The following is a 25,777-nucleotide window of genomic DNA, read 5'->3' on the forward strand; positions in this document are numbered from 1 at the left end:
TCTGAAACAAAGTTCAGATACATGAATGGCAGAGTATATACAATTCCACAACCAATCATCGCCTGCCCGTCCCTGCGTACCCAGGCAGCAGCACCCCAGCCCCTCCCGCCGCCCACCAGTGCATGCCTGCCCCTGCGCACCCAGGCAGCTACACCCAAACCCCTCCTTCCGCCCTAGGGGTGCATGCCCACCCCTGCACACCTAGGCAGCTGTACCCCAGCCCCTCCTGCTGCCCAGCGGTGCATGCCCGCCCCTGTGCACCCAGGCCTAACTGCTCACCTTCCGTCACTGGCATGTCTCGAAGAGGGCCCACCACGTGCTGGTACAAGGCCCAAGCCCGGGGCCCATGAACATGGCACCCTCCACATCAATCAGCCCGCTCCGCGGGCCACCAGGTCTCACACTTGATTCTTGGTCTTGATTTCGCCATGGCAGAGGACATATCAGTGCATATGGCATCATCGCAGGCTGGACACCCTCTCAGCCCTTGAGGTGCCACTAACTCTGTGACACTTGAGGCAACACCACATGGCGGTAGGCCAGCACTGCCCCATGGCTCAGGCCTACACTGCGGTCCAGCAGGGCTCACAACAATCAACACCCGCCCGGGCCCCCAGGATGGGGCATCATCGCAGGCTGCCCCTACCTCAGGGCACCGTAAGTCACCATGGTGATGTGCCTGTGTTGGATGCAGTGTATCCGGTGCCACCAAGTCTGTGCCCCAAAAGTCATGAAGCCTCTATGATTGGGTATAGTGGTGTCGACGCCATCATGTCACCTCCTGCCCTGGGGAATGTGATGTTGCAGGGCCTTAGGCCCTCATGCATAAAAGAGAACCACTTGGATACATGAATCAAGGGTTAGACACGCACCAACAAAGGTTGAAAGTTTGCAGGGTTGTCGCGTGCTGCTGGGGCTTCGCTCTCTGGACCTTGGGGCGTTTGGAAGAAGTATCAAAGAAGCAAATCCTGTATAGGAGTTGTCCCCCTACGCACAGCGTTGTGAATACCCACGTGGGGTGTAATAAAGTTGATCAAAACCAAAAGTTTAGTCCATCATTAATTTAATTTCATTAATGGTTTCAAGTATTTATTTGTGTATTGCATATTTGATGCAACAAACAATATCCAAAATGCTTGAATTATATATCCCTATGCATTTCGGGCTATCCAGTGAGCCCTTCGTCAGGGGAAATCTAAGGAGGAAAACAAATGAACGAGTATATCTCCATCGACTACATCATGTAAATAGTGCTCATTCAATCATGGTGTGCAAAACGCTGTAAATAATTGTGAAATAACCATGCAAATACACAGTAATGTGCACTGAAAATCCGTGTTAACGAAAAAGTGTCACGAGTCAAATCATTGTAGGTACATGTTGTTTGTTAAAGGTAAAAACGTAATCATGACAAGCGTTTAAAAATATAGTGTGACAGAGAACTGCGTGATTTAATAAACTGAGTAAGCGGTGATGATGTGCAACATAAAAATAGTATGAACAGAAAACCAGTGGTGCTCGGAGAAAATAGAAAAAAGTGTCGATCCAGTATGACAAGAAACCCGGTGTAATTTAAAAGGTGCGGGCGGCTTAACAAGGTTAGTACTTACATCAAGCATTCTTACAAGACAGTCACGGACTGCCGTTCGCGTGCCATACAGCTTGCATCTTCGTGAATGTTTAGTGCAAGTAAAAGCGTGGCATGGCCAAGTGATTAAAATAGAAAGCAGACTAATGGTAAAAGAGGATGGCGGCCATCTTACAGTGGTGAAAATAAACGGAGGGAATGTGTTGAAGAAAATAAGAAGGGTGTATAAGCAGTGGAGTTGCGAACATTAACAAAGAAAGATAAAAATTATAGAGAAAGGGGTGTTACATGGATACATGAGATAGATTAAAATAGTATAATGCACATATCAAGAAATACCAATAAATTTAAATAAATGATTATTTAAAGAGCAAAAGTGATATAGGATATGCAGTTCATAAATAGCAAAGAAATTCCATTCTGTCATTTAGTCCAGTGGGCTGCATCGTGCACAAGTATCTGATCCAAAAATTCTCCCTTTGGAGCAGTTTGCCCTTCATGTTCATAGTTTCTGTGGGTTGTACATGTTCAAGTACAGTGAATTTCAGTTGTGCAACATTGTGTCTGTTTTCTGCGAAATGTGCTGCAATGGTGGATCTCATGTTGCTTGTCCGAATGTTACTTTTGTGTTCCAGAATTCTGGTCCGAATTTTGCTTTCTGTATGTCCTACGTAACAAAGGCCACAAGGACACTTGAGCAAGTAAATCATGTTGTTTGTGTTGCACATGGCGTTCACCCTTAATTTAATTGGATTGCCTTTCATGGGGTGATGTAGTATGTTTCCTTTGATCGTGTTATTACAATTGCTACAGTTGTAGCAGGGTTGTAATCCTGTGTATGTGTCAGAAAGTTTGAGATTTTTAGGGTAGGTTAGTAGTTCTTTGACGTTGGTTCCACGGGTATAGGAGAAGATGGGAGGTTGTTCAAAGAGACCTTGGAAGTCTGGCTCTCTGCTGAGTAGTTGCCAATGTTTCATAATGATTTTGCGATATTTGGTACTGAGTGTAGAATATTTAGAAACCACAATGATGCGTTTATTGCCTGATTTGATTTTGGTTGAGAGAAGTTCATCTCTGTTCATGTTGTTACATTTTATTTTGGCAGTAGTAAGGACTTCCTCAGGGAAACCTCGATCTTGGAATCTTTGACACATAGATTCAATGTGAAAGGTACAGTCTGTAGGGTCAGATATGATTCTTTTTACTCTTATAAGTTGAGACAAAGGTAGATTGTGTTTTAAACTGGGTGGGTGGAAACTGGAATAGTGAAGGGTGCTGTTGCGGTCCGTGTTCTTTCGGTAAAGGGTGGTTTGGAATTTGTTATCCATGAGTAGAACTTTGACATCCAAGAAATTGATAGTTTTTTGATCATATGTGTATGTGAATTGAATGCGATTGTTGATAGTGTTTAACAATTGCTAAAATTCAAGTAATTTCATGCAGGGTCCAGACCATAAAATGAAAATGTCATCAATATATCTTAGGAATAGTTTCCCATATTGCATCCATTGAGGTGAATTGATAATGTTGCGTTGTTCAAAATAGTGCATGAATAGGTTAGCATAGGTTGGGGCAGCACAATTGCCCATTGAAGTACCGCTGAGTTGAAGATAGCATGTGTCTTGCCACTTGAAATAGCTTTGATACAGTGTGAATCCAAGAAGTTCAATCAGGAAGGGTTGTAAGTCTGTTTTAATGTCAGAGTTCAAAATGGCGGATTCTATGGCCTCTATTCCGAGATCGTGTGGAATCGACGTTTATAACGCCTTGACATCGACAGTGCACAGCCAATGTTCTGTGTTTATGTCCAATAATGAATCATCTAACTTCTTCAAGAAGTCTGTGGTGTCACGGAGATAAGTCGGAGTGGCAGTGACCAAGGGTTGTAAATGCTTATCTAACAGTTTGCCTACAGGTTCGTGGATACTGCCCCTGGTGGACACGATGGGCCTGAAAGGTAGATTATGGAGGTCCTTATGAACTTTGGGTAGCATGTACAACGAAGGGGTTATGGGATTACTCTGTGTTAAAAACCTTTTGATTTTTCCGTGATGATGTTTTGTTCAAGGGCTTTCTGAAGGATGATTTCTAGACGGTCTTTGAACTCAGTGGTAGGATCATATGTCAATGATGCATAGGTGTTGGTATCTGTGACGTGGTTTGAAACTTGAAGGTCATAGAATGCTCTGTCCATAATCACCAGTGCGCCGCCCTTGTCGGCGTTCTGGCAGATGATGTTCGGATTGTCTGCCAGTTTTTGTAGTATGTTACATTCTTTTATGGTGAGGTTTTTGTGTTTCAATTTGGGTTGAAAGATAAGGGATGTGATATCCTGTTTAACCAAATTCTCAAATGCATCGATGATCTTGTGGCTGGCAGGTGCCATGTATGTACTCCGGGGACGTAAACCTAATAGAATCTCATCTTGTTGGGTGGTGACTGTTTTCAAGTTTTCAAAATAATGTCTTAATCGGATATTTCTCATGAATTTGAAAAAACTGATTTCTAGCTCCAGGGTGTTAGCCTTGGTGGTTGGTACAAAAGATTAACCTTTCTGTAAGATGCTCAACTCAAGGTTTGAAAGTTCATAAGAAGAGATATTTATGACCAGGTTGTTGAATTCTGTTATTTCCTCTTGCCCTTCTTGTGTTTTTTCTCTGGTTCTTTTGTTTTTTCTACTGTTTTTGCCCCGCCGGGGTCTTCTTGTTCCTCTGTGCCTGCCCCTAAAAATGGAACCACAGGTTCTGAGGTGTTGCTTGTTGCAGAGGTTGGTGTAGGCTGTGTTGGTGGTTTTTGAGTGCGTGTATCGCCTTCAGAGGAAGAGGTGTCAGTGGCAGAATAAGGATTGTATGGTTTGGGTTGGCGTCGGCGGGCATACACTTCAGCCCAAGTGTACACCTCGCCGAGCTTATAGTCTATGGTGTCTCTCTTATACTTCCGTATTTTCCGTTCCTGGATGTCTTGAGTGTATTTATCTAATTGATTGTTTAGGTCTTGCAACATTTTAGAATAATCAGTTGTTTCCATGGAATTTGTCAATTCAGTTTTAATGGTATCAATTTCAGAATTAAGTTCCTCTAAGGTTTTGGATAACTCTTCTATTAAAAGTAGGATGAGATTCAGGGAGCACTTATTTAAGATATTGTACCATCTTTCAACAAAGCTGGAATTGTTTTTGCAGAGCAGTGGTTTGAGAGGGACTCTCAGGCCCTTGGGGATACGTTGTGCACGATGGTACCTCACTAGGGTGCTTGCATGAAGCCTTTGGTTGGTTTCTTTTTTCAATAAGTATAGAAGTTGTCGGATGTTACTTTCTTTGCTTTTTTTGTTGGATAGTGGAGATGTCTCTTCTCTAATCAGTCCATAAATTTTAGTCGCATCATCACTGGAAAAGGTGAACGTGTCCGTCTTAGAGTCTGTAAGGTTAGTGATGGAATCGTAGTTAATCTTTTTGGTGGGTGTGCAGTGAACAGTAAATATGAATCAAGGGTTAGACACACACCAACAAAGGTTGAAAGTTTGCAGGGTTGTCACGTGCTGCTGGGGCTTCGCTCTCTGGACCTTGGGGCGTTTGGAAGAAGTATCAAAGAAGCAAATCCTGTATAGGAGTTGTCCCCCTACGCACAGCGTTGTGAATACCCACGTGGGGTGTAATAAATTTGATCAAAACCAACAGTTTAGTCCATCATTAATTTAATTTCATTAATGGTTTCAAGAATTCATTTGTGTATTGCAGATTTGAAGCAACAAACAATATCCAAAATGCTTGAGTTATACATACCTATGCATTTCGGGCTATCCAGTGAGCTCTTCGTCAGGGGCAAATCTAAGGAGGAAAACAAATGAACGGGCTGAAAAATAGGGAGTATATCTCCATCGACTACATCATGTAAATAGTGCTTATTCAATCATGGTGTGCAAAACGCTGTAAATAATTGTGAAATAACCATGCAAATAAACAGTAATGTGCACTGAAAATCTGTGTTAACGAAAAAGTGTCACAAGTCAAATCATTGTAGGTACATGTTGTTTGTTAAAGGTAAAAACGTGATCATGACGAGCGTTTAAAAATATAGTGTGACAGAGAACTGCGTGATTTAATAAACTGAGTAAACGGTGATGATGTGCAACATAAAAATAGTATGAACAGAAAACCAGTGGTGCTCGGAGAAAATAGAAAAAAGTGTCGATCCAGTATGACGAGAAACCCGGTGTAATTTAAAAGGTACGGGCGGCTTAACAAGGTTAGTACTTACATCAAGCATTCTTACAAGACAGTCACGGACTGCCGTTCGCGTGCCATACAGCTTGCATCTTAGTGAATGTTAAGTGCAAGTAAACGGCATGCCGTGGCCAAGTGATTAAAATAGAAAGCAGACTAATGGTGAAAGAGGATGGCGGCCATCTTACAGTGGTGAAAATAAACGGAGGGAACGTGTTGAAGAAAATAAGAAGGGTGTAGAAGCAGTGGAGTTGCGAACATAAACAACCCTTATCTGTTTACATGATTGTGATTGGCTATTGTACTATCGTTTTTTCTCGTTCCGATGGCCCAGTTGTCGCCTGGCCCTCTGGGAACTGTGGTTCTTCACTTATTTGGCTGCTATTGTAATAAATGCAAGATTAGAATGCATAATAGGAGCCTCCGGTCTTGTCATAAAATTGGGATGAGTAACACTAAAAGAGAAATTAAACACACATGACAGACGGTCTAAGTGAAGATAAGGGGCACCATTGAAGGGCGGTAGCAAGGCAGGAATGGCCGGACCGGGCATCAGGTGTTTCCCTGGGAGGCTGCAAAGGGGGAGTGGGGGGGGGGTGTTGGGGTGGGCTGGGGCGGTTTTGTTACTGGGGGCTGGCACTGCAAAGTTCCTTGTATATCCAGTAGTTTTCAATCAACAATAAAAGCGGCCTCACTTATATTTAGGTGTGGTTCACCATTGTCTGGTGACTAATGTACCTGCTGGAGCGAGATGCGAATTTAGAATCGTCTAAGGCAACAAGCTGCGGCCATACTGAAAAACTGTGAAGTACACGATTGTCTCAACCTAATAAAAACTTATTTTGACTTGTACTTAGATGGTTGTCTATTTACTTACTTATATACTATTGCGCAACCACCTCTGACGTGGTGTAAAACTTACCTCTTGTCCCGAAGTTTTGTCCTGAATTTTGACCTTTTGTCCTGAATTTTTTTCCTGAATTTTGACCCTTTGTCCTGAATTTTTACACTCATCGTCGTGAATTTGCACCTATGCCAGTTGGTCACCCTAGGGATGCAGCTGAGAGGCGTGCTGCCAAGCAGATCGGCAGGGCCCAAGAGTCGGTGGCTGAATGGGGATTACACCTCCATGTAGCGTCGGGAAGGCACAAAGGTTCCTGCACGTTCCGCTACAAGTAAGATGACAAGGCGCAGGTCCTGAACCGGCCTCGTCACCAATGTAGCGCTGCGTGGCCAGGTTGAACAGGGGCCTTGCACAGCACTAATAATGGACACACCACTCCGTAGTTCTGGTGTGGAGGGAAGTCTGCCGTCGTTTATTTAACACCTCTGGGCAAGCCCGTCCTGAGGCGTGCATGCACTTGCAACACTGTATGGGAGAGCCCGGATGGCTCTCTACAGCTTCCATAATGCATTTCATTTTTGATTGTGGATATGATCTCAATGTTAGAAATTACTCCACTCCTTTTTTTCACATCAATTAGTGTTTTGTAATAATCTTTGAGGTGGACGTCTATTCACCAAAATGCCTGGGGTAGTGGAAGTGAAATCACACCCCCTTTGATGTTCACTTTCACTTTCACTCACACTTACATACACTCTTTTTCATGCAAACACACGGTCACCCGCGAGCACACACTTAAAAGCATTTTGTTACTTATCTCAGCTCCCCGCGAAGATCACGTTTTACCTAATTGTGCTCCATGTTCTATTACACTAATAGTGACGAATGGGGTATTATTTACTATTAGTGTAATAAAAAATGACTGAAAACAAAGCGAGTGGATCCCTGACCAACGTCCATATGTACAAGCTGTCACTGTTATCCTGGCACTGATTTTGCCACCTCGAAGGCCAAGGGTCGCAAAGGCAGTGCCAGGGGGCCACAAGGGGCAAGCTAAGGGTCGTAGCTGCGACCAATGTAGACCCCTAAACGACGCCCATGCCTTTTAGCCGCTTTATCTCACTTTTCACCTTTTTTGCAAATCTAAACTTCTCAATCTGTCAATAGATTCTCTGTGCTCGACATCAGCCCAACCAGTTTTGTGGTATTGACTGTGTGATTCTTACTCGTAAATCTATTCAGGGTGATCATCGGGGAGGGGGGTGGGGGGTAATGAGATTCTTGGTCAGTTCTTAATTCATTTGTATGATAAAAACGACTTTAGGCAGCCTCATTCTGACACTTTATCACAGTCACTCATACTGCAATGCACACTGTATCTGGAGATTGCGATCTGACACACGCCCTATTGCACTCAGTATTAAAGCATATACAATGCACATTATGTACCCATCTTATCTCAAACACTCTCTCGTAGCTATTGGGCCTTACACCCACTACCTCTCACAAATTTGATCTCACACACTGTATCTCACTTACGAGCTTTATGTCCCTCATCGTATCTCACACTCTGCATCCCACCCTTTGTGTGCTAAGCCCAGTATCTCACATACTACCTTATACCCAGCCATTTCCACCGTATCGCGCACTGCAATAAATCAGCATCTGTCTCATGCATTGTACAGTTTCTCACACAATACATCGACCTTTTCAGAGTGTACGCTAGACACAGTACGGTGCTAGATATAGTGTTGTGTTTGTTGTGTTGCTGTTCTACAATGGTTTAGTTGGTTTTGAGTAATAATTGTAAATCTATCTTGTGACCTGTCTACTATCACATCTCTTGCTCCCATTTTGATCTCATTCTGATCATTCCTCCTCTACCTCAAACGACCCCTCACTCAATCTTTTTTTCCCCTTTCACAGTCTCTACCTTATTCTCTTTCATACCCTTACAATCTCTAATCTTTCTTTCTCCATCTCTGTCCTTCATTTCTATATCTTCATACCCTCCTATTCTCTCCTTCTGACCCCTTTTGTCGCTAGTCTCTTCTCTTCTCTTCTCTTCTCTTCTCTTCTCTTCTCTTCTCTTCTCTTCTCTTCTCTTCTCTTCTCTTCTCTTCTCTTCTCTTCTCTTCTCTTCTCTTTCATTTATTCCTTTTCCATCCATTCTCCGTTGTTACCTTTCCTCCGTTTCATATCTCTTGCCTTAACCTTCTCTTTTCCTTGTTGTTCTTTTCCTCGTTCTACCCACCCTTATGCCGCTCTGCCGCTCCCCACCTGTCTCTGCGTGGATGCCTGGAACCCATGGTAGGAAATGACCAGGACTCCCTACAGCCGACAGAAAAGGTAACTGTGTCAGCTAATGTTTCCATGTGAGCACTTTGTAGATGTGAGTCATCAATGAGGGGTCTTGACTGTATTATTTGGGAGGCCCGATCGATGTGTTTAAGGTTCTGAATAAAAGCAGCAAGCAAGATAAACTGGCTTTGCGAAACAGGTTGCTGAAGAATGCATTGCAGATGGACAACTGGAGTTGTGTCTCAAAAATGCCGAAATAAATTGGAGCAATTGTGGATTGCGCTTTGAAAGGAATTTTGAAACTTGAAGGCTCTTTTTCTGGTGGTTTTGCAAGACTACTACCTACCTCGGTGCAGCTTTGGCCTTTGTATTATCATCAGTATTATGACATATAGAAGTGGAATGTGTGGAATGTTGTCAGACGGGAAATATGTCAATGAGTTTAGAGTGTGGAAAACCTACATTCAGCACCCCTGGTGTGTCTTTGTCTTGGATTTGCAGGAAAGAACCACCCGTCCGTAGAGTACCAGAGATATGGAGTGGCCCAATATCCCGCAGAGAAACTGGACACACACATTTATTTATACACAAAAGTGATTTTCAAGCAAAGTTTAAAAACATGAACTAACTTAATTTAACTAGTTAGTGGAAACTAATACTCCCCACAACGCCCTTCATTTGCTAAGCAGTTGTGACAGATAAAAAAATATTCGATTTATCATAGAAATACTCATTATATTAAAACCCTCTATTTGTATATTATATATATTGTTAGTGGGGAATATAAAAAAAATAGTGTGATATACTGAGTGAGATTTGTTAACAAATATAGACACACAAAAATAAAATATCTGGTTGAATAATTATCACAATAACCAGTAAGTGGGTTGTTTGTAAGTCCAGCATTAAGCAATATATTTGACTTCAGATATTGATGGCCCATGTTTTGGTCCACCATTTCACAAATGAGATGGACCATCATTAGGGCTAGTGCTACAGCAGCCTCAGAAGGCTATTAGTTCATGTTGTACAGTATAATTACATTACATAATACGGTGTTGATCAGTGCTTTTAAGTTAATACACATTTACATTTGTCACAGCAATTCTTAGAGAATATTATACTAATCCAACATTTTAAAAGTCTTATAGCAAATGCACACGATGGACACAATTTGTGGAACGACAGTCACAAAATGTATATTATCTGATTTTTTTTAACATAGAAAACTCTATTATTACATTGGTATCAAATTGGAGCCTCCAATGCTCGGGGGCTTAGAAATCTATATGTGGTTGCTTATCCTGAAGGTAAATAGGTACACCATGGAAAAGGAGAATTGGAGAAATGTTAACCCTATGAAGTCACAGTTAGTGTCACATTTACACAGTAAGTGAAAAAATATGTATCACGTTAGGTTTATTGGTGAATGACTTCCAGTTCAGAACTAGACCGGCCAAAAATTGAGATTTTGAAGTCAGTTTACATGAAACAGTAGATTTGCAGCTAATAGTTGTAGGTACAATATACAGAAAGTACAGCAGACCCTTATTGGTTTTACAGGAGCTAGCTTTAACAATCTCAAAGTGCTCTATTTGTGGTAGTGTGGTTGAGCAGTTTAGGCTTATCAGAGGGGAGTGTTGAGCATTTGTTGAACACACAGAGTCAGTAAATGAGACACACACTCAATAAGAAATCCGAGACCAATTAAAAAAAGAACACAATATATATATTTTTTATTTCGCACATTTTTATTGGAAGTTTCCAAGCAAACCACAATATACAAAAGCATACATTAAGAAAAAACAAAGGCGACAATAATGTGTGCAAATAATTAGTAGTGCATACAGTAAGCAAATAGATGGAAGGCCATTTGTAATGAGATTGTTAACCACCAAGAAACATAATAAAGTAAGACTAAAACTAAAATAAGGTTAGGAAAAAAATACAGCAATAAGTGAAGGCAGTGATGCAGCGCTTCTCCGGAAATAATTTCCTAATCCATGTCACCTTTCCCTGAAGTACAAACTACCAACATACTCTAATCAGTGGGGCTCATAACACTGCAAATCACTCATAAACATTTATATTCTACTTCATGGATCGGTGAAATTCAAAGGAAAAGCTGCTGTATCATAGTGGAGTATCTAAACTAAAATTGAATATTTACACTATTTACACCAGCAGTTTAAATGCGTTTACCATGGTTTTCAATAACTACAACATTTTATTTAGACACACCACCATTGATATCAATGGATCTGCTAGTAAAAAATTAGGCATAGGAAACCTCAAGACCACCCTAATTCTCCATTTATCTGATATTTATGAAGAGCAAATTCAGCATGTCTAGATTATTCACTTTATTTATTTCGTTATTTCAAAATACGACATTTAAGAATAAAGATTAATTTCATGACAGCTAGATTAATTTAGAAAACTCAGAGATAGACATTTTCATTTTTGTTTATATATTCAGTATTAGCAAAAGACAGATAGTTCCCATAAAATCATTTATTCTCCTAACATCCCTAACTAGACTTTCAGCTAAAGTACATCTCCCTGTGAAAATAAATACAAATTATGCAGAGTCTTACACATCAGGAAAATCAGCATTCCAGCAGCATCTCTGGTGGAAATCGAAGAGAAGTTTTTTCTTACTTAAAATCAGCACTTTTTATACCTTTTTCTCTAACTCTATCTATCTAAAAGTGTAACTTTCAGCCTAAATTCGAGTTCTGATTGGACAATTTTGGGGTGTATGAGCATCATCTCGTCATCACAAATTACTTTTTCCTTCCGTCCGCAATTTTCTAATGGGTCCATTGTTTAGCCAAAGTCCGGCCTAGTCCTGTTCCCTACTTGCAACTTTAGCATGTATTCCTACGTTCTGTACCATTGTGCTCATCATTTTGGCAGCCATCTGCACTTGCAGGCTAACAGGTCCTTGAACATTAATCATTCCAGGCACAAGCAGCTCGCGTTCAGACTTGCGCATGCGTACTTCTTTTGTGGCCACAATAATCGAGTGACTCCATTTTCTTTTAGGCCTCACGAGTCAAAATGGGAACTATCACAGAAACCAACACAAATGAACGTTTATTTTAAGTGATTTAACCCTTCTGTTTAGCTACCCCCTTTCTAAGGTCTTCCCTATTAGTGGTTACCTAGCAAATAGCCACATTTTAAACGCGATTTACTCACTTTATCCTAGCATTTTGCCACAATAACACATAAACAAAAGCACATTTATGCTGCATTCCGTTACCATAAAGCTGCTCATTAGTTTAGGACATGACAAAATCACATAATTAGTTAATTATGATTGCAACACAAGCAAAGTTAGTTCCCAAGTGTATTTGTGTAGGTGCACTTTTTACTTTTTACTCTAAGTTGATTAGTCATGCATTTCATTCCATTAGTACAAATTATGGTCATTGAAGTGTGACTTTGCAAGGGGTATGCAAAATTGTGCTTCTCCACCTCGCTCCATCAACACCCCCCTTTGGTAATTTATAACCAAATACCTCCCAAAATTATGCAAAATTTTATTTCAGAACATGTTTCAAATTCTTCAGATTAGTATGTCTATACTTTAGTAGCCTTTTCTCTTGTCTCCTTAAAAATCTTTTCTTGAAACTCTTCCATTTCTATATCACCCTTTTCTCTTTCTCTTTCTCTTTCTCATCTCTCTTGGATCATTTTCTTTAATGATTTTCTAACATTCCTTCTTTTTCTGTTTATGCAACATAACCTTATCATTAAAACAACTAATACTGTCACTGTTACTGGAATTAGTATTTTACCTACAATTGAACTACCTATTTCTTGAAAACAATACTTAACTGCTGCAAGACTTCTACCAAGTCGTTCAAGAATACCATCAACCTCCAGTGGTTCAATCTCTCTATGCAATTCCGTTATGTTTGTAATGTATTTCTCAATGTTTTGACTTTTATCTGGAATGTATGTACAGCAATGCTGCACCTTAAAAATTCCACAAACTCCTCCTTCTTTTGCCAATATAATGTCAAGTGCAATATGATTTTGCATTACCATAGTTCTCATAGCAATCATTTCAGTGTTTACCATTAGTAATCCACCTGCTGTGTCTGTTGAAAATCGATCTACTATCGTTGACAATCTTCGAATTCGATTTGCATTGAAAGATATTCCCACTGCTGGTATCAGTGCTCCAAAAACATCACCTATTATTTCTATAACACTCTTTTTCTACGACTTAAAGGTTTACCTATCTCATGAATTCCATAAGTACCTCTATCTGCATGGAAAATTTTAGGAAAGACCAAACCACCCAGTGGTCTGGCAGTATATAATAAGCTTTATTCCCGCAGAAAAAATAAACACCTGGAAAAACAGGATCATTTCCTCCTTTAAATCCCCAACCCCCTTGGATTCGATAAGTATCTTTACATTGACTTGCCCCCACAAAATAACTGTCGTACATGGTGTTGTCTCTCCAAATACAGAATTTCCCTAACAATGGAGTGTCTATATTTATTGCTACATTCACATTCCTTTCATCAATATTTTCATCATTAAATGTCCAATATTTAGATTTATCATGCTTCATTTTTTCTTTACTTTAATAAGCAATTTGTCTTTCTTCAACCATATCTAAGAACGCCTTTTCATCTACTCTCTTTTTACATGTTAAATTATTTTTAAACGCATAATCGTGACTTAACTCATCTACTTCTAAAAAATATTCTCCCATAACTGTAGCAGGCTTTTTCTTATTCAGTGCATTATCTATTTTTAACTTAGCGAATACTTCATCCGAGTTCGAATAATGGTACTCTAACTTGCCTGTTTGATAGAACAAGCTTGCAATCACACTACATGTAACTCCATATGTAAGCGGAAGATGATGATAGGTCACCCCCTCAGAAACAGATGCAGGTAATGTTACAGACACGTAACAATCACTAGCATCCATTGTTCTAACATACTTAGATTTATTTTTAGTAAAGTCACTTATAGAACTATCTTGATGCAACTCTGGCCTATATACATGCTGCTTATTATGTTTTGATTCCACATCCTGCTCACTTGAACTCACATTGTTTTTCAACTTCACTAGGTTATCTCAGGAAGGAATGATAACAGCTAAAATTATCCATATCAATATTAATAATCCAGTACATATTAGACACATTCTACACCATTTTCTAAACCTCTGACCTTATGTCACCTATGAACCCTTTCCCTTCTAACACATTTTCTTCGACCTAATGTCACTTACAAGTTTTAGTTTTCTAACAAAATTTTCTTCGACCTTGTGTCACTTACAAGCTTTTCTTTGCACTTACAATGCCCCTTTTCATTTTCCTTCTTCTGAATCTCAGATTTCCCTTCTACCTTGTCCTTTTGATAAATTACCACTTTTTTTTGTTGCTCAGTTCTTTACTCACTTATCCCATCTGTCTTTGGGCAACGCAAATCTTCTCGACTACTGTTTACTTCTTCAATTGGAGGTAGTACAATGTACGTCCATTCAGGTGATTTGTACTTCTCATTTGGTCTTCTTACTCTTTTTGGCCTTTGTACAATTCTGGGGCCTCATTTATGAGGCCTTGCGTCAGTTTTGCGCTGCGGATGCGTCACTTTTTGTGACGCATCGGCAGCGTAAAACATGCGCCTTGTTGCGCCATATTTAAAAAGTGACGCATCTAGGTAGATGCGTCACTTTTTAAACCCCTGCGCCACATTATACCTGCGTCAGGTATAATGTATGCAAAGGGGGTGTTCCCCCGCAAAAAGCCTCGTAATAGTGACGCAGTGAAATCTATGAGATTTCACTGCGTCACTTTTAGGATGCGGTTGCGTCAAAATCTTGCGCCTGCCTCACAGCAGGCGTAAGACTGACGCAAGCCCTTTCACATGGGGCTTTCCCCATGTGAAAGGACGCATTGCTGGAGTTGCGTCACTTTTGTGACACACTCCAGCAATGCGTCACTTTTGCGCTTACAGATGCGTCAGAAATACTGACGTATCTGTAACTCCTTGCGGCATGATGCGTCATACATTAAATATGACGCATCATTGGTGTCGCAAGGAGTGCGCAGTGAAAAGTGACGCATCGCTGTTTTCACGCAGCGATGCGTCACTTTTCATAAATGAGGCCCCTAATTTCTTTCCCAGTGGCTCTCTCTGACTGGTTATTTAATTGACCTGTTCTTCTTGTTGTCTTTCTTTGTTACCAGTTTAAATCTCAGTCCATCATTTCTTTGAGGCCAATTATCTCCTTTACAGAATCTTTTTGTCTTAGGCTCCTTAGTGTTATGCTCCACTCTCCAAGCCCTTTTCCACTGACTTTTTCTCAATGGAGTTTCATCTCCACTGTCATCTGTTTCACTTTCGGTGTCTTCAACAGTTTCATTTATAATGATTATTACTGCGTCTTTTTCTTTTCCAGAGTCAATTTTCTCTTTAGACAGTTCTTTCACTCTGTTAGGAACATCTCCATAGCTGGTACTTGGAATATCATCCTCTTCGTGAGCTGTTTTCGCTTTTCCAGTGTTAGGATTTTCGTTCCTGCTTTCAGAGCTTCCAGACTGTTTTCCAGAATTTTCTTCTTCACCAGTTTTATCTTTACTTTGCTCAGTGTCTTTACTGGTGTCATTCTTTACCAATTCTTGATGTTCAGGCTGATCTTCAGAATTCGGTACTTCAAGACTTTCTCCTTCTCCTTCAGACGCAGAGCTAGTATCTGATACTTCCAGATATCGACATTCCTGTCGATCTTCAGTATCTGGACTTTTCTCTGGTTCACCTTCAGAATCTGAATCAGTTGTGCTTTCGCCTTCTTTGTTTAAGTTTTCAGGTTCAGGCACACGGATAGTGTGGCTTGCGTGTACCCATCTCTTTACTCCTGCACATTTGACAGCAGTAGTGCTAACCAAAACAACTTGTCTTGGTCTCTGCCAACTAGACACTAAACAGATTCTTCTGCAATGTACCTTTATTCGCACCCAGTCTCCAGGGACTAGATCATGTGCTGGACTTTTCTCTTTGGTGTTTGATTCAGTTCCCACCTGATAGAACACAGAAGTTAACACGTCAGACATGTTTTTGCAGTAATCCAGTATGATGTCATCATTAATTGTTAACAATTTATCAACTGGTACATATGCTTGTCTCATCACCCTTCCCATTAAGTTCTCATGTGGACTCCATGCAGTTTTCCTGTCTGGAATGCATCTTAGGGTCATCAAAACAAGCGGCAAAGCATCAGGCCACTTTAGTCCTGTTGCTAAACACATTTTTGCAATCCTGTTCTTAATTGTTCCATTAACTTGCTCTACCACTCCTGAAGCCTCAGGTCGGTAAGCACAATGTCGTCTCTGACAAATGTCCAGTGCTTCACATACCATTTGCATGAGTTCATTTTGAAAATGTGGGCCACGATCAGTTTCAGTTGTCACTGGGAAATCGAATCTCGGTGTTATTTCCCTTAGCAGTAATTTTGCAACAGTTAGCCCATCATTCCTTCTTGTGGGGAGAGCTTCTACTCATCGAGAGAACAAACAGATGATCACCTAGACATATCTGAATCTGTTACATGGTGGAAGCTCAATGAAATCCAACTGCATTCTTGTAAATGGACCTCCCTCCCGTCCTATGGATCCCAAACTCACAATAGTTCTCCTGTTTGGATTGAACTGCTGAGAAACTAGGCATCTCTGACACAGGCTCTCTGCTATCATCCCGAACTTGGGATTGTACCATGTCTGTCTGAATAGACAAAGCATAGCATCCCTCCCAATATGAGCTTGACCATGGTACATTCGGGCCATATTTGAGATCATGCTATCAGGCATTACTGGTCTTTCATCTTTGCAAACCCAGATTTCATCTTCCTCTCTTTGTCTGCATCCTGCTTTTAACCAGACATTTTTCTCTTCCTCATTAGCTTCTTCCTGCATTTGCCTCACTTCCTTCCAAGTTTCAACTACAGTTGTTAGCATTAAAGGAATTAAAACATGCTCTCTCTCTCTTTCCCTGTTGATTGGTGCCAGATTTTTGGCACCATATTTAGCAATTGATTCTACATACCTGTTACCTCGGGTGATATAATCATTTCCCTTTTTGTGTGCTGCACATTTTACCACAGCCAATTTGTCTGGTAGTTGGATGGCGTCAAGTAACATTCGGACAAATTCTGCATTTCGTATGGTTGATCCTGCAGAAGTCAAATAACCTATTTGGGACCACAGTTGTCCGTAATCATGGACAACTCCAAAGCCATACTGACTGTCAGTCACTATGGTCACTTTGAATTCTTTTCCCAACTCACATGCCCGAATCAAGGGAATCAACTCTGCTATTTGAGCAGAACGAGTTCCTTTCAAACAAGAAGCTTCCAGTACAGCTGCCACAGTACAGATTGCGTATGCTGCACTCTGAGAACCCTCATCTGTTATCAGACACGAACCATATACAAACATCACATAGTCGGATTCAGGCAATGGCTCATCTCTGATGGCTGCTCTTGGTTTGGTACAGTATTCAAGAACGTCTAAGCATTTGTGATCAACCTCATTTCTCACTTCTGTTTCCATTGTGTCAGGCAATAATATGGAAGGATTTACATTTACACATCTAGAAATTGTTACATTTTCTGCTCCCAGAATTATCTTTTCATACTTGGTCATCCTATTGTTGGTCAAGTATTGTGTTTTCGTTCTAGTGAGAAGAATCTCCACAGAGTGAGGTACATAACTCTTACAGGAAATCCCATCACTATCCCTTCACTCTGTTCCAAACTAACACTTGTAGCTGCTACTGCTTTCAGACAACCTGGCAATGCTTTTGCAACAGGGTCCAAAACAGCTGAGAAATGCGCAATAGGCTTTCTCAGTTTTCCATGTCTTTTTATTAATACTGATAATGCACAGCCTTCTCGTTCACTGCAATATAGTTCAAATTATTTTTCATAGTCAGGCATCCCTAAAGCTGGTGCTTCACATAAACTTGTTTTCAGTTGTTCAAATGCTTCCATTTCAGTTTTAGTCGGAACTATGGGATCTCTGATATCTGCTCTTGTTAATCTTTGCAGTGGCTATGCAATCAATACAAATCCACTAATCCATTGTCTACAATTACCCACCATTCCCAAGAATATTCTCACTTGTCTTTTAGTTTTTGGTGGTTGCATTCCCTGTATAATTTTTATTCTTTCTGTAGTGACTTGTCTATTTCCTTTTGCAATTTTATGACCTAGATACAGCACTTCCTTTTGACAAAATTGTAATTTTGACATAGACACCTTATGTCCCTCTTCGGCCAAATGATTCAGCAATGCAATAGTGTCTGTTACACATGCATCTTTTGTCTTTGATGCCACAAGGAGATCATCGATATATTGAACCAATACAGACTCTCCAGGCATGTTCAAACTTTCTAATGATTTCTTTAGCAATTGATTAACGATAGATGGACTCTCAGTATACCCCTGAGGAATTCGGCACCATGCCAAAATACGGTCTCCAAATTGGAACGCAAAAATTGGCTGGCTTTCTGGGTGCAATGGAACTGTAAAGAAAGCATTACACACATCAATCACAGTGTACCATTCCGCATCATGAGGAATTTGATATAAAATCACTGCTGGATTTGGTACAATCTGACAACATGGGATGACTATTTTATTAATCTTTCTCAAATCCTGTACTATTCTAAAGGTTCCGTTTGGCTTTTTCAATCCCATTATCAGTGAATTACAAGGACTAATCTCTATCTCTCTCAGTATGCCTTGTTCAATCATTTTGTTTATAACTGGGGTTATTCCTTCAATTATTTCTGCAGTCATTTTGTACTGAGGAATATTCGGGTAACTTGCACCTTCTTTCATTGAAACTTTTATAGGGTCTACATCTTTCATTAGTCCAATATCTTCTCTTGTGAAATCGCACACCTTTTCTGTTACTACTTTTTTCAAATCATCCGGTATCTTTCTCGATCAAACACAGGAAACAATTTGTTTTGTTCTGCCTCAATCATAAGCATGGTCATTTTGTACAGACTATCTTCATCTGGGGTTTGCAATTCTATGCCATCTGGTGAACAGTATATGGCACAGTTCATTTTACACAAAATATCTCGTCTTAACAAATTTACAGGGCTACTATCACACACCACAAATCGATGCATGTCTTTGAAATTTCCAATTTCTACTTCAACTGGTTGTGTCAAGGAAGTTTTAATCTGTCTATTGGCAACACCTACAACTTGGATGAAGTCTCCTGAGAGAGGAAGATTTTGGACTTCCACTGATCTAACAGTAGAACGGTAGAACGGGTAGCACCAGTGTTCACTAGGAAAGTTATTTCTACATCATTCACCTTTCCACTTACAAATGGACCAGACTGATCTACCTCAAGAGTGGCTCCAAGCACACACTCTTCTCCCTCTCTCAGGCACCATCAGAAACTTTCATCCGACTCACTCCCACCTTCTTCTTGCAACCAATACTGAGGACTCAAATTCACTCTAGATGATCTATTTACCTGCTCGACTCCGCTGAATCCTGTCTCTGCACTGTATCTCTGTTGATTTACACTGTGTGGAAGTGGCGGTTGTGGCACCTGACTTTGCTGATTAACTATTTGCTGCTGTTGTGGTTACTGTTGAATTACCTCATTCTGCACCTGTGGATTCAATGATGCATTTTCTGGATTAACTCTTGGTGGATACTTACACTCTTTCTTCCAATGCCCTATCCTGCCGCAATTATGACAAGGAAACTTTTTCTTGAGCTCTTCTATATTACCTACTAGTTTCGCTTTCGGGAAATTTCCTTTCGGTTTTCCTTGATTTGCATCACTATTTTTATTTTCTATTTGTGCCACTTGGTGTTCTGCTACCTTTACTTGTGCCCACATAGCTTTTTCTTTTAGCTTCTTTTGCTTAGCATCAATCTCTTCACTACAATATTTTGCTTTTCTCAAAACTTCATCTACAGTACCTGATTGCCAACCTATCATATTATGACGTATCATGTCTCCAATTTCTGGTCTTAATCCATACACAAATCGATAAATAAAATTACTCATGTCTTTTTCATTCACCTCTTCATACCCACTGTATTGTTTAAATACTAGTAACAACGGTATACAACGTTTAGCATGCATTTTTTACCACGCACTACCATTACAACGCAGGCATTACCACGCATACCATTACAACGCATTGCGCTGGGGGGCGCTCTAGGATAGGGAATAAGTTTAATTTTATATCCAACACCTTCCCTAGTGTCCACGGGGACTGGAGTTGGAATATAAAATTATACTTACCACTATCCAGCACCTCAAAGCGCTATGCGTTGTAACGGTATTCGTTGTAAATACCGCGTTGTAAAGGTATGCGTGGTAATAGTATGCGTGCTAACGTCATACATCCGTAACAACCTCTCATAAAATGAATGTACAGATTCCTTCGGCTCCTGTGTAGTTATGAAATACAATTACTTGTTCATATTTTCTCATCACTTCAGGTGACGGAGCACCTGTTATTTTGTCCCGAGGAAATTCTTCTTTCGGCTAATTTACAGTGATTTTACACTCAGTCCATAAATCTGCTGGCACAACTATGTCAAATAATCCATCCAAATCAACCCATAATACTTTTGAAACTTTCACAAACCGATCTACCTGTCAATACCATTCTACTGGCTTTTCTCTCAATCGGGGAAAATCATTTGTGAATGATAATATATCCTGTCTACTCCACGGAACATGTACATATCCTCCTCTTGGTATTTCTCTCATAGGGAATTCATTTGCAACAATCTCCTTTTCTCTGACTGGAAATGCTAATGTTGATTTGTCATTAGCCTCCTCTCTCTTCTTTGCCCATTTCACTCCCCATTTATTCACATCTCCTCATCTACGTAACAAAACAAATAATTCTTTTATTTGGGTTAACCTTCCTGCAGTGTTCATGTTTTCAATATCTTTTTCTGAAAAGTCTACTCTATAGGATTTCTGTAATGATTTATTCTTTGCAAATTCTATCTCGAATTCATTTGCCAAACCTTCCAACTGATCATGTACTGTGTTCGCTTTCCATGTTATACTTTTATACATGAACATAAGTTCATCGTCTTGGTATGTTTTTAATCTATCTGTTCCAATTTTTCCAATAATTATTTCTTCCATATCCACTTTTAATTTAGCTACATCCAATACTTTAGATTCATGTTCTTTTAATTTCAAAGTTCTGATCCAATCACTTCATTCTTTCTCTGATGGTGCTACAGGTGTCTGCGTTAAATCTATTTTCTCAACGCCCTTTTCGGGAGTAACAGAGTCAGATTCTGCTCCCGTCGCATATTTATAAGGAAAACTCTAATTAAAAGTTAATTCAGGCGGATTTACATTATTGGTTCATCTAATTTCTGACAAATCAGGATAAATGTTTCCTTTTATTTTCTGTAAACTCTGTTGTAAAGGAATTGTCAAACTTGGCTCTTTTATTCTTTGATTCTCAAACCCTGGAAATACAGGTCCTATCGTAACTGGAACTATTATGGCTTCCGTGTTTTTCGTAAGTTCCTGTATCTGTTCTGTCAATGCATTTGTAGATCTTATGTATTCAGAAGTACTGACTTGTTCCTCAACTCATTTTTCTACCCTATTTACATTTTCTCGTTCATTATTTTGCTTGGGGGTACCAGTAAGTCTTGGTTCTGTTATTGAAGAACTTGGATTATATCTCACTTCCATTCTTTCGGGTATATCTTTAAAATTAGAAAATTGTTTTGGGGTTTCATTTATTCTTTCATCTGTCGTTGGAGCATTAGGTGTAGTCCATAAAGAACGTGGTTCATACGATGGTGGTCTTCTATTTAATATTTCCTCTAGTACAGCATCCTCTGATTCACTTTCACCATAGCTTTGATTTCCTGTCTCTATATTCTTTCTCATCTCTGTGCATTTTCATCCTTCATAGTCATCTACTAATCTGACTGGATACATGCCATCACACATATTAGCATTTCTCCATCTACGCATTCTACTCTTATGTGTCTCTCCCCATAGATTTCGAAATCTGCCTCTGGGTTTAATATGTCCTTGCAACCTTTCGCTTTCTAATTCATGCATCTCATCTTCCCATTCAGCTAGAGCTTCAAACTGAGTCGGTCTAGGTCTTGGGTCAAGATTCATCATCTTTTCTCTCAAATTTCTCAAAACTGCCACATCAAGAGATCCTCCTTCCGGAAAAGCTAATACACCATCATTTCTAGTATATCTTACCCAATTCTCTAACCAAACACACATATGGTAGCCATATTTTGACAACATATAGGAAGGAGGCGTTTTTGGGGGAGGGAGTAATTTTCCCTCTCTTGTGATAATTTCCTTATCCTTCACAAACACACTTTTCAATTTCTTAAACCACGAAGGTTTCTTTCTTTCTTCTTCGTAATAATGATCAATTTTTCTGTTAATTTGCTGTCCTTCAAAAGATCGTGCACTTCCGTTGCTGTTCCGTCTTCCTAGTGTTTAACCAATAGTATCGCTGCTCTTCATGATAAACCTATCAGCTCCTACTCTGTCTTGGTTACGAAGACCAATCCCAGCGCGACACTTTTGACGTCACCAGCGCTCCGGCTTCTGCAGCGCCAACTGACCCCTCCTTTACAGGATTTCTCGAGAAGCCGTATTTACAAGATATTTGACCAAACCGGTTAGTAACTTACACAAAACAACTCCTTTCATCTGTTTCGCTAAGCAAAATGATAGAATTTCTTGATTATACAAGAATTCTGTATTTTCGGTAGACAGCGCTTACCTCTTCTCTACCACAGAATTTTATACTCTCAGATAAAGCAGCGCTTACTTCTGCCTTTACCCTTCTCACAAGCTCGGGTTAAGCTCTACTACTCTCCCAGCGATAAGTTTTAGATCAGAATACATAATGATCCGCTCTGGCCATTCTATAGAAGCGGTGGTTCTCGCGGTTTTGGATGAACTCAAGGGCAAGGCAGATGTTAACCTTCCCCAAGCCTTGGTGCTTCTCGACTTGTCCGCTGCATTTGACACGGTCGACCATTCTATTCTTCTCGATCGTGTCTGCGCAGCGGGCATTCGGGGCGCGGCCTTCTCCTGGCTAGCATCCTTTCTTCAGGATAGGCATCAGGCCGTTCATCTCTCTGGTTTCTCTGCCCCCTCTTGTCCGGTCACCTGTGGTGTTCCTCAGGGCTCCTCTCTTTCCCCTCTCCTCTTTAATCTGTACATCTGTCCCCTTGTTTCTTCTCTTCTCAAGCTGGGGGTCTCTGTATATAATTACGCAGATGACCTCCAGCTTGTCTTTGATCTGTTTTCTTCTCCCGATTCTATTCCCAAGTTCAGTTCCACTCTTATTTTTATCTCTGAGTGGATGAGCGCCAACCATCTTAAGCTCAACCCCGATAAGACGGAACTTGTCCTCACGGGTGGCCCCTCTAACCCTTGGTCCCCTGCTCACTGGCCCCCTTCTTTTGGCCCCCCCCACGCCCTCTTCCTCTGTTCGTACCCTTGGCATTAAAGTCAGCTCTGACTTAACCATGCACAGCCAGATCAGCTCTGTTGTGTCTTCATGTTTCCTTTCCCTCCATCTTATTCGGAAAATTTCTTGCTTTTTCACCATCGACGCGCTTAAAACCATAGTCTTGGCTTTAGTCATCTCTCGCCTCGACTATGGCAATGGCCTGTACGTGGGTATCCCCTCCCACGAATCCCGACGTTTACAGGCCATTCAAAACCAAGCTGCCCGTCTCATTCTCTCCCTCCCCAAATCCTCTCACATCACCCCGGCTTTGAAATCCCTTCACTGGCTCCCTATCCGCTTCAGATCTCTTTTCAAACTAGCTTGCTTTGCCTTTCGTGCCCACTCTCGCTCTGCCCCTGCTTACATCACTTCCCTCATTTCTTCCTACGTTCCCAGTCGCACCCTCCGGTCTTCCTCTCTCTCCCTTCTTCACATTCCCCGTTTCCGCGAATCCAGATCCGGGGGCACTCGTCTTTCCGTCCTGGCTCCTCAGTTCTGGAATAGTCTCCCACTTCATCTTCGCTCCATTCCTATTTTTAGCCATTTCCGTAAAGTCTCAAAAACTTTTCTTTTTTCTTTGGCTTTCCCTTCTTAGGTTCCCTTGTGTCCCCCTCTGTGAGTTCTGACCCAGGTCCCCCAGCGCCAGGAAGCCGCTTGGCAGCAGTGCGCTTTATTAAATATTGTTTTCATTTCATTCATTTCAACTTGAAAGCCAAGATTTTATAGACTATCCTCGCTAGACATTTATCCTTTCACACGTAGTGTCCCTAAACAATGATATACGACGATACCACTGCAGTATATGACGATACTACTTTTTGGAAACAGACTATGCGATGTGTGACTTCTCTTGCCACACTTCCTCTGCCTGCAGACAGACGCACCAGCTTCACGCAATACTCGGAAGCCTTTTCAGGATTACATATAACGCAATACGAACTCAACAGATGTTAGTTATAATCCTGTACATTTTATACATAATCCTAGCTAATTCTATAGCAACCAATGCTCTGGTACCAAGCTAATTACTGATGCAGCGCTTCCCCAGAAATCATTTCCTAATCCATGTCACCTTTCCCTGAAGTACAAACTACAAACATATTCTCATCAGTGGGGCCCATAACACTGCAAATCACTCATAAGCACTTGTATTTTACTTCATGAATCAATGAAATTCAAAGGAAAAGCTGCTGTATCATAGTGGAGTATCTAACCTAAAATGGAATATTTATACTATTTACACCTGCAGTTTAAATGCGTTTACCATGGTTTTCAATAACTACAACATTTTATTTAGACACACCACCATTGAGATCAATGGATATGCTAGTAAAAAATTAGGCGTAGGAAAACTCAAGACCAGCTTAATTCTCATTTTATCTAATTTTTATTAAGAGCAAATTCAGCATGTCTAGATTATTCACTTTATTTATTTTGTTTTTTCAAAGTACGACATTTAAGAATAAAGATTAATTTCAGGACAGCTAGATTAATTTATTTAAGAAAACTCAGAGATAGACATTTTCATTTTTGTTTATATATCCAGTATTAGCAAAAGACAGATAGTTCCATAATCATTTATTCTCCTAACATCCCTAACTAGACACTCAGCTAAAGTACATCTCCCTGTGAAAAGAAATAAAAATTATGCAGAGTCTTACATATCAGGAAAATCAGCATTCCAGCAGCATCTCTGGTGGAAATCGAAGAGAAGTTTTTTCTTCCTTAAAATCAGCACTTTTTATAACTTTTTCTCTAGCTCTATCTATCTAAAAGTGTAACTTTCACTCTAAATTCGAGTTCTGATTGGACAATTTTGTGGTGTATGAGCATCATCTCGTCATCACAAATTACTTTTTCCTTCTGTCTGCAATTTTCTAATGGGTCCATTGTTTAGCCAAAGTCCGGCCTAGTCCTGTTCCCTACTTGCAACTTTAGCATGTATTCCCACGTTCTGTACCATTATGCTCATAATTTTAGCCGCCATCTGCACTTCCAGGCTAACATGTCCTTGAACCGTAGTCACTCCAGGCACAAGCAGCTCGCATTCAGACTTGCGCATGCGTACTTCTTTTGTGGCCACAATAATCAAGTGACTCCATTTTCTTTTAGGCCTCACAAGTCAAAATGAGAACTATCATAGAAACAAACACAAATGAACGTTAATTTTAAGTGATTTAACCGTTCTGTTTACCTCCCCCCCTTTCTAAGGTTTTCCCTATTAGTAGTTACCTAGCAAATAGCCACATTTTAAACGCGATATACT

General features: G+C 40.4%; 1 protein-coding gene across 2 annotated transcripts in view; it reads left to right on the top strand.

Annotated features, from left to right (window-relative positions):
• LOC147730800 (PRKC apoptosis WT1 regulator protein-like) overlaps positions 1–25,777 on the top strand; it is a 196,818-nt gene that overhangs the window by 125,549 nt on the left and 45,492 nt on the right. For both annotated transcript variants that reach the window (XM_086955625.1, XM_086955624.1), the window contains exon 4: positions 8,969–9,003. In XM_086955625.1, coding sequence (XP_086811751.1) covers positions 8,969–9,003 — 35 coding nt within the window. The remainder of the gene's footprint in view (positions 1–8,968; positions 9,004–25,777) is intronic.

This window comes from Lissotriton vulgaris, chromosome 2_1 (genome assembly GCF_964263255.1).
Source record: "Lissotriton vulgaris chromosome 2_1, aLisVul1.2, whole genome shotgun sequence".
In the NCBI taxonomy this organism is placed as follows: domain Eukaryota; kingdom Metazoa; phylum Chordata; class Amphibia; order Caudata; family Salamandridae; genus Lissotriton; species Lissotriton vulgaris.